We start from the raw sequence: 10,171 nt of genomic DNA on the forward strand, positions 1-10,171 counted from the left end.
ACCAACCTAGTAACCCTCAGGCATGCTCAGGTCCTACTCACAAATGTGGAAGAGAGCCAAGAAGAGGAGACCGGGAGCCAGGGATCTTGGATCTAGCTCCTGACACCCCCACAATGAGTCACGTGGCCCTGGTGGAGTCCCTGGCATACTGTTCCTTGGGTTTCCTCATCTTGGAAGTGAGTAAAGTAGGGGCCGGGAGTTTGGCCTAGTGGTAGAGTGCTTGCCTAGCATGCACAAAGACCCGGGTTCGATTCCTTGATTCCACATACTTAGAAAAAGCCAGAAGTGGTGCTGTAGCTCAAGTGGTAGAGTTCTAGCCTTGAGAAAAATCCAAGGACAGTGCTCAGGCCTCAGGCCCTGAGCTTAAGCCCAGGACTGGCAGAAGAAGAAGAAGAAGAAGAAGAAGAAGAAGAAGAAGAAGAAGAAGAAGAAGAAGAAGAAGAAGAAGAAGAAGAAGAAGCAGCAGCAGCAGCAGCAGCAGCAGCAGCAGCATAAGGTAGCAAAGTCAAAATGTACCTAGACAAGGACCTTGCATACAGGAGTCTAACAATAGGTACTCCCTAAATCTGGATATACAAAGCAATACCTTAAACAAAAAGGTTTAATATGCTGGACAGCCTGGATTCTAGATCTAGCGCTGCCTCTATGTGTCTGTATAAGGCTACTCTAAGCAAGTCTCTTCCTTTATAAATTCAAGAATGTAAAACCACACACATACATGTGCACACACGCGTGCACGCATGTGCGCACACACACATACACACAGAGTCACACATTTAGTGCCAGTGACAGACGTAAGCAATCAATCACAGCACTACTGAGTGAAAGAGCTGGTTCAAGAGATGAAATCACAGCTCTGTATCTGAATGTGATAGTTTCACGGTTCCAGGACTGAGCAGTGTGACCTTCAGTCACAACGTCCTCTTTTTGTACGATGGCCATTCCCAACAAGAGTATGAGAATTAAATGAGATGTATTTTCAGAATGGACTGCAAATGGTGCCACTTCACTAGCGGTGAGTTCCAATCTCCCTTTCCAGAGGCAGAGTGTCTTGGGTCCAAGAACCTGCCCCTTGGAGAGCCTCATGCAACCACGGACATGGCTTCAATGAAAAGACCATGAGCCTGGCCCACCTCTCTGGGCCTGGTTTCCCCTAGACAAGATAGATTCACACATCTTAGAAAGTGGGTGTAGGAATAACAAATCAAAGTACTAGCCAAGATTCAGGGGCAGGGAACCTCAGAGCAACCTACCATGTGTAAGAGGCCTCAGGACCTTGGCACTGGTGTCTTGGCTGGGGGAAGACGGGAATAGGGCAGGGTAGGTCTTGTTAGGTTCCATAAGGCTATATCCACAATGGGATCCATACTGGGATCTCTGCTGGTTGTCTCTAGCAGAGCATGGCCCTGAGAAAGTATGCAGATAGTGAATAGTGGGGTGGCCCCATACCCCATCACTCCGTCCTCACTGCTTCTCTAACTTCCACTTTCTGGGGTCTGCCATGGGAAGCATCTCTGCCTAAGTAAGGCCTCTGGCTACCAGCCCGCAGACAGTATTTCCTCTGATCACAGAGCCAGGCCCATGGCTTAGGGGCCTCAGGCACTTGACATAGAGCAGCTGAAGCAAAGTAGCTCCATTCTGCCTGCTGTTCCTGCCACAGAGAGTGGCTTTAAGCCAATATGCAGAGGGGTATTCCTCTCTCCTAATACCCCCCCCCCGCCTCGTCCATCCACCTCAGTGGTCCCAGCTGCTGTGGGTGACTAATCAACAGGGTATCTTGATGCCCACTTAAACATTGTTGCTGATCCAACAGCCTCTGCATGTAGCCTTTGCTTGTATCAAACAGGAGGTGCACTCCTGTTTCTCCTCTAAGACTCAACTTAAAGGCTACTTTCCTCTGTGGAGCTCTCCTTTTCTCTTGCCTAATGTCAAGTCTCCAGCTCCTCTGGCTATCCGTACCTCCACTAACTTGTGATGATGAGTTAGGAAGCTGGGAGGAAATGCAGGTAGAGAGTTCGAGGGAACAGTTACACCTGGGGGAGGTCAGGATAGCTGTCCCTGGGAGGGAGTTCCAGCTCATCAGGCCTCCATCCAAGCATGCTGTGCAAGGAGATAAGAATCACCCACTCCTGGAAGCCTCTGAACTACAAAGACACTACTCATTTATTCCAAAATATGCTTTATTGATAAAATAGCTCAACTTCTGAAAAAAAAAAACAACTTGCAAATCACACCAAGAGGGCTGTATCCCCATGGAGCCACACACACGATTGTCAGCATAAGATCACAAGTCAGTCCCTTCCCTGAGCCCAGCCCCCAGCCATATCCACGCCACCCACTGAGGACCAAGCTGGGCAGCCTTCTTCCTCTGGAAGGATTTCTTTGGACACCATTCTCTCCACTCCAGAAAACTCCCTCAGCGTCCTTCCAGATCTAGCAGGTGCCAACTCCAGGCGCTCAGCCCATCCTTCCCTTACACTATGAGGTTGGCTACTCAGTCCTGAAGCCAGGGCAGCCCATGGAGAAGGCTGGGAAACACCTCTCACACTCCCAGTTGTTCCAAGTACCAGGATGAGGGATGCAGGGAGAGGCTCTTCAATGTGCAGCCCCATCACCACAGGGACCTAGCCAGCCAGCAAGCAAGCCACCCATCTGGAGTGCATTAATGGTGCTTTCCAAAGACCCATACAGGGTGGAGGCCTGCCAGAACACTTAGCAAGTGGTTCTCCCAGGAGTCCACGGGGTCCCCTGCCCAAGTCCCCCAATCTGGAGTTCTCCTCTCAAGACTGCTTCTGTGGTGTGGGTATTTTTAGCTGTCGTGAGGAAACAATTTCCTTGCTTGATGACAAAAGATTTATCTCCCCCTGGGGCAGGGGCCAAGTCACCGAAAACCAGCTTGGTGTTGCAAGCGACACGTTGAGAAGCTGTCACCCAGCATAGTAACTCCAACCTTTGCAGGCACAAGAGCATGTTCTTAAAGAAATCCCGTAACTTGATATGGTGATTCTGTGTGCTACTCCTTGCTTCCAGTTTGGGGTAGGAATTCACATACCCCAGGCACAGAACAAAAGTCTGCAGGAAGGCGGGTGGTGGTAAACACATAGAAAAGGGATTTTTTTTAATCTCACCAGATAATCACATTTGCTGGTTCGCGTTCCCCCATGGAGCTCAAAGCTTTCTGCAGAGCCTTTCATCTCCCTGCAGTAAGTAGGCGGCAAAGCAAATTGTCACCCTGGCTTTGACAAGGGGTGAATGCCGGGGATTTTGAGGATCGCCCACTGGGGCAGAGGCTAGACCTCCAGACCACCTCACCAGAGGCATCCTCATGCTCACTTGCCGCCTAGAAGGCTGCTGGGTGAGGAAACCGATCCATAGTTCTGATCTTTAAAGGAGCCTCAATCAGGAGGTAGGGGGGAAAGGAGGGCGCAGAGAACATACCATCACATAAATCCCCATCTCAGTGCCCAAGATGGGTGGGACAGTTTCATTTCTTCCTCCTTAGCAGCAGTACCTCTTGGGAAAAGGAGAAGGCTGGTTTCCTGCTTTCTAGGGGGGCTTAGGGTGATCAAGAAGAAACAGGAACACCACAAGCAAGTCACGTGGCAAGGCACACAGGTGCCTCAAGAAAGGAAAGCCCACCCATCAGTTTATGGGGGGCTGGGAGGGAGGTGCACTATTGTACCCTTATTTCGGCTTCATCCAGGAAAATCCAGACGGTATCCATCTGCCTGTGTTTGGGTGATGGATGGAAAGGTTTCCCCCACAACGCAGCCAGCAAGGGAAGACTAAGTGAACCCATTTAGACAGCCCCTATGCCTTCCAGAGGGCCTCCTAAGATGAGGTCTGCTGTGGGAGCTGGACAGGGGCCAGAAAGGCTCAGGGAGACAGCCACATAGGGCAGGGCAAGAAAGACAGTGACCCTGGCATCATCCCCACACTGGCAGGGGGCAAGCAGGCTCACCAAGACGTCTGGGTCCACTGGCGGCAAAGGATCCTTCGGAAGGCACGGCGAAAGTCCTGGTTGAAGATGGTATAGATGACGGGATTCAGAGAGCTGTTGCAGTAACCAATCCAGAAGAAGAACTGGAAGAGTCCCTGGGGCACCTTGCAGCGCTGTGGGCAGATAGCGCCCAGGCTGTAGCTGAAGAAGAAGGGGAACCAGCAGAGTACAAAGACTCCGATGACCACAGCCAGCACAAAGGTGAACCGCTTTTCCCGGCTTAGCTGTGCCCGGCGACGCCACCACTGCCCGCTTATGGCACCCACACCCTTGCCCAGGAGCACCTGGCCACGAAGTGTGGCCAGCACCCGGGAACCCTGTGGCTTCTGCAAGGGTGGTCTGTGCACTGAGGCAGGAGACACTGGCACTGCCTGGGGTTCACACTCTTCTTCCTCCTCCTCCTCTTCCTCCTCTTCTTCCTCAGCTTCCTCTTCTTCCTCCTCTGCTTCCTCCACAGATGCCCCACAAATACTCTTCTTCTGGCCCTGGCCCGAATTGGGAAGGGCAGCCCAGCTAGGTGGCAAGGCCCTCGCCCCAGAATCTTCTGGGGTGTCTCCTTCCTCCTTCTCTCCAGGGGGGTTGGGGTGTCCATTGGCCTCTCCGATAGAAGACAGATGAGAGGCCAAGGTCTGCACCTTGGCTGAGGTTGGAGGTCCCCCGGGGGCCGGACGAGACTGCTTCGAGTCCCCCTCCTGAAAGCCCCTCCTGGCCCTTGGGCCTCTGCATTTGCTGCTGCGTTTTGCAATCAGGTAGATGCGCAGGTAGACGAGAATCATGATAAGGCAAGGCGCAAAGAAAGACCCGAAGCTGGAGGCCAGGATGTACCAGGCCTCTTGGTTGAGCTTGCACTGGGGGCGCCCGTGGGGCTGGGGTCCCTGGTCCCCCTTGTAGATGAGGGGCGGCAGCGAGATGGCGGCGGCGATGAGCCACACGGTGAGGATGATGCCCTTGATGCGGCGCGGAGTGCGCTTGGAGTTGTACTCGAGCGCGCGGCTCACGGCCCAGTAGCGGTCCAGGCTGATGGCGCACAGGTGCACGATGGACGAGGTGCAGAAGAGCACGTCGAGCGCCAGGTAAACCTCGCACCACGTGCGCCGGAAGTACCAGTAGCCCAGCAGCTCGTTGGCCAGCGAGAAGGGGATGATGAGCGTGGCCACCAGGATGTCAGCCGCGGCCAGCGACACCAGGAACAGGTTCTGCGGGGCGCGCAGGGAACGGCTGGTGAGCACCGCCAGGATGACCAGCGCGTTGCCGAAAATGGTGAAGAGGATGAGGAAGGTGATGACCGCCGCGATGGCGGCCGTGGCCTGCACGGAGTAGGGCTCCTGGTGGTCCATGGCGAGGCCACAGGCGGCCCGAGGGAGCGCAGCTGGCCAGACGCGCGCGCCACCGGGCTGGGCCACGCGGTGGGGTCCGGCCCCCTGGTACAGGGGAAGAGTGTGGAGCGCCAGGAGGCGGCCGGGGGCGCCCGGGCCAGCCGCTGCCCCCCGCACCCTCTCCCTCAGCCCCCGCAGTCCGGCCACCACAAGTTTGCCAAGTTGTCTCGCTGCGGTCCCGACCGCGCTCGCCACCCGAGGAAAGTAGCGCCGTCGTGCCGCGAGGCTCCCGGACGCACGATGGGGCTGGTGGGGGGCGCGCGGGTCCCGGCCGAGGCGCCGAGCCGAGGCTCCGCTCGCGGGCTCCCGCGCCCAGCACAGCCGCGCCTGCCTGCAGCCCGCCACGGCCGGCCGCGGAATGGGGGGAAGGCGGGAGGAGGGAGGAGACTGGGGGCGGGAGCGGGAGGAGGGGAGGGAGGCGGGGCGGGAGGTTGGCCGGGGGTGGGCGGAAGGTGCGCCCTGCCTGGGGGGAGCCCCGCGGTGCCCGGCCGCGCCGAGCCCCGTCCTCCGCCCCGGCGCCCCGCGCCCTCTCCTCCCGGCGGGCGCGCCGAGCTGGACCCGAGCGGCGGGGCGCGTGGGGGCCTCTGGGGCTGGGGTGCGCGGCGGGGTGCGGAGTCGCCGGGCGGGCGCAGCGTGGGGCACCGGCGAGGATCCACTCGGCTGCGGACGGCGGCGCTGGGGCGGCGCGCCCCGGTCCAGGGCGGTGGGCAAGAGCGGCTCGCTCCGGCTGCTGCCCCGTGGCCTCAGAGACAAAGTCGGGGAGCGTTGAGACGCGGGAGCATGAGAAGCTGCAGCCCACCCCAAACTCCAGCAGCGGAAAACCCCGGAGAAAGACTCGGGGTCGGGAAGCGGGGCGCTGTGCCCTTGCCCCAGATGGGCCACCCCGACTGGACTCGGCGGGACCCGAGAAGCGGACAAGGGCCGCGTTCCTGGAGAGCGCGCGCCCCCTGCCGCCGCCGGCGTGGCGAGGTCGCTCCCAGCCCGCGGGAGACCCCGTCCTCTCCACCCGCCCAGGGCCCGGAAAGGACCCCGCTGCCTGGGAAGCCACGGTACGATTTCAGCTTTCCTCATGTACCCACCAGGAAGCTCAGCGGAGGTAAGAGGGAATCTGGCACCGAGGCAACGATGGAGACTGCTGCCGGGGTGTGGGCTGGGGCGGGGCGACCCCCTCCCCTCTGCATAGGGCCCAGAAGTTTCCTAGACAGTCCTTCCTCCAGCAGGCAGCAGTTCCCATCCTACTGCCCCCAGGCTCTGTCCCTGCTCCTCCACCCTCTTGGCCTTCAGAAGTGAAGGGATCTGCAGGCCGCTCTCCAGAATCCAGTCCTGGCTAGATGGACTGTGTCCTCTCTGTCACTTTCCTTCCCTTGAAACTCTCAAGACTCTGCTTCCTGGCTTCTCTAGAACTCATTCAGAGGTTTTCCCTGAAAGTGACTCCCTCCCTACCTCCGCCACCCCCAGCACCAGAGAAACACCTTAGACTGGCACAGAGCCAGGTGGGAAACAGGCACCAAAGATGCAGCTAAGCATTGTGAGGTGTGCATAGTCCCGTAGCACAGGCCTGGTGGGCAGAAGAGAGGAAAATGCTATCCTAAGTGCTTAAAACCCAGACTGGTACACCCAGACCCTTCCTCTCTGTATCTAAACTTTGGGGGAGTTTTGTCTTTCCTGGACAGCTCCTGTTAGGTGCTAACGGCATTCCAGGGTAGATCTCTTGCCCTATGCTCTCCCCTAAACCCCCAGCCCCTTGGCCCACCACCCCACGGCCTGCTCCTGTGCTATCTCAGACTTACATTTCCCTCGCCTCTGCCTCTCCCCCTGGGGTTCAGTTCCCAGGGCTGTGAATGGCCCAGCTGTCCTCCCCAAGCTTGTGCCCCCCCATCCCCACATTCAATCACACCATGGCTGTTCAACCCCCATAGCACCCCCTTCCATCCACAACCACAATGCCTGTCACTGGTATGACTGCAGTGGCTTCTGACTCGTTTTTCATAGCAGTCACAGCTGACATTCCAGTCTCCTGTATCTGTTCTGTCCTCAGAGGAGTGCTTTCGAACCAACAGCCTATAGGAGCGCTCCCTTGGACAGTTGTCAATTCCAGATGTTCTCCCATTGGTCCTCCCACCACCTGAGTCTAGAAACTCTACCTTATGGTGTTATTCCTACTGAGCACAGCAGGTGCCTAACACCTAACTGGCAATTGTGTCTGTTGAATAATTTAGACATACAACTCTGTTGGGGTCTGGGGAGATGAACACCCTGGACTCTCTAGCTATCATACCATCCAAGCTGAGGATCCAAAACAAAAAATTCTAGACCACCCAGGCACAGTGTAGGGTGGAGTTTTAGAGCAGGCCTGGGCCCAGAGCTGGCATGGCCAGGTTCTGAAATGAGAGATGGCTTTGGGGAAAGGACATTTCAAAAACAGTTCTGTTCCTGACACTCCCAAAAAGGGGAGTCAGCAGGCTCACCGAACCCAGTCTTCTAAGGGTGGCCTCTGACCAGTAGCTTCTGAGCTTACTGCCTGCTGGGGTATCCAGGACACAGAGCCCATAGGCCAGCCCTGTACCAGCTCTGGCACCACCATAGATTGCAAGGGAGACACATTTCTCTCATAATTCAGGGTGTGACATACACTGCCTCTACCTTAGGTTGGTTGAGTGTCTCTGCCTGGGGTCTCCAGTAGTCCAGGGCCCTTACTCTATCACAGCCTGACCCCATCTCCCTCCATGTCCAGGGAGAGAAGAGGGGCAGTGTTCCCTACCCACCCACACCTCATGATCCCTCCCTGAGGCTAGAGCCCAAGGTCGGGCTCCTGGTCAGCCTTAGAAGGCTAACTAGACTCTGATCTGAAACCCAAGCAAGACTGAGGGCAGAGGCCACAGTTGCCAGGCTATGTCATGTCCCAGTCCCTGCTCTCAGGAGCTGGCAACGGCCAAGCCCTCCTGGACCTTCAGGACTCCAAGCCTCAGCTGCTCCTTTCTGAGCCACATTGAACAAGCCATGTGCTCCCTGATGTGGGGACCCTTCTCTGGAAAGTGGGAATAAGCCTTTGGGGCCCTTCCCCTGCCGGTCAAGGGACTGAGAGGTGTTCGCGCATGGCGTAGAGATAATCTGCACCTCACTTTATTTCTGACTTCACCCCACACAGCGGAGGCTCCACCCACCACAGGGACAGAGAACTGTCCTCCAGTCCACTCCCTCCAGTGCAAGCTGGGTTTCCCTGATCTTCTGACAGGCCTCCAGAATGGGGACTTGAAAGGCTTCATCACTGGTGCCCACATACTATCTTCCCTCCTGGAAAAAAAAAATAATAATTTAAAAAAAAACCCTCATGGTGAAGGCCAGGAAAGAATGGGGCTTGACTGAAGAAAGATAAGCAGGGGGACCCCCACCCTGTCTTCTCCAGGGTGAACCCCTTTGAGGAAGCAATGGTCTGGAGTAGAACTGAGCTTCGTGTCTATCCAGGACCTGAGGCTCCCTTCATGAAGACCTGAGGGCTCCACCTCTGCCCGGCCTCAGGCTGGTGGTGGCTCGACGTCCTGAAACATCTATCTCTGCAAAGATACAAAATGGACTCCCAAGACTCCCTGGAGAGCAGAGATGGACAACATATCTTCAGGACAACATCTTTAGTGGCAGGACATCAAGGAATAGGACATTGTCCCAGGGTGGTCCAGAGTCCCAGCCACCAGGTATGTCCTGAGGCTTGTTCCCAAGGCACAATTAGAAGCAGCATCATAGATCCATGCTCAGGATGTGAAGGGGAGGAGGGGTGCTGAATGTCAGCCAGCCAGTGAGGGACAGCTCTCCGGGGCTACCAGGGCTGGATAAAAAGTCAAGAGCAGGGCCAGGAGTGTAGCCTAGTAGTAGAGTGCTTACCTAGCATGCACCCCGCCCTGGGTTCAATTCCTCGGTACCACATACACAGAAAAAGCTGGAAGTGGTGCTGTGTCTCAAGTGGTAGAGCTCTAGCCTTGGGAAAGCCCAAGTGCCCAGGCCCTGAGTTCAAGCCCCAGGACTGGCAAAAAATTCCAGTGAAAAAAATTCCAATGAAATAACTATCCCTGTTTGGATGACTATAATGAAAAACATAGGTGCTTATAAGCACCCATAAAGATTCCAAGAAATGTGTACCCTTACCACACTGATGGGAATGAAAAATGGTGAGGTTGCATATGGAGTTGTTATAGGACCTAGAAATTTCCCTCAGTATACCAAAAAAAAAAAAAAAAAAAACCACCTAGAACCTGGAACATGAATGTCTGTCCTGGGCCGGGAGTTGGGCCTAGTGGTAGAGTGTTTGCCTAGTATGCACGAAGACCCAGGTTCGATTCCTCAGTACCACACACATAGAAAAAACCAGAAGTGGTGCTCTGCTCAAGTGGTAGAGTGCTAGCCCTGAGAAAACCCAAGGACAGTGCTCAAGCAAGCCACAGGACTGGCAAAAAAAAAAAAATGCCTGCATTCCTGCACCACCCTGCTCTCCTCTGGGAGGGAGGCAAAAACCTTACCGGGGAGTGGGGGGGGGGGTGAAGGCACTGACCTAATAGCCAGGAAAGCATCACCTCCCACCAACTGCGTCTCCGCTTGCCTTCCTCCTCACATGGACCTGATCTCCAAAAAATTACAACTTCTATGAGTCTACACCCTGTCTACTGCTCAAATGAGCCTAACACTGTGTTAGCCAACCAGAAGCTGGTGGGGGGAGGGCTCATGCCAATAATCCTGAGACCTGAAGATTTGAGGTTCAAAGCCAGCCCAGGCAAGAAAATCTGTGAAACTATCCCCAATCAAC

General features: G+C 55.8%; 1 protein-coding gene across 1 annotated transcript; it reads right to left on the reverse strand.

Annotated features, from left to right (window-relative positions):
* Positions 1-3,263: 3,263 nt before the first annotated feature.
* Adra2b (adrenoceptor alpha 2B) lies at positions 3,264-5,337 on the reverse strand. The gene has a single exon (XM_090336103.1). It carries the CDS (start codon positions 5,335-5,337, stop codon positions 3,958-3,960), a length of 1,380 nt encoding a protein of 459 aa, XP_090192229.1. The 3' UTR covers positions 3,264-3,957.
* Between the last annotated feature and the right edge of the window lie 4,834 nt (positions 5,338-10,171).

Source organism: Megascapheus bottae, chromosome 7 (assembly GCF_031878675.1).
Source record: "Megascapheus bottae isolate mThoBot1 chromosome 7, mThoBot2.hap1, whole genome shotgun sequence".
In the NCBI taxonomy this organism is placed as follows: Eukaryota; Metazoa; Chordata; class Mammalia; order Rodentia; family Geomyidae; genus Megascapheus; species Megascapheus bottae.

Bases quoted from the DNA above. Each gene is read 5' to 3' on its own strand.
- Adra2b (XM_090336103.1), bottom strand. From the start codon at position 5,337: ATGGACCACCAGGAGCCCTACTCCGTGCAGGCCACGGCCGCCATCGCG.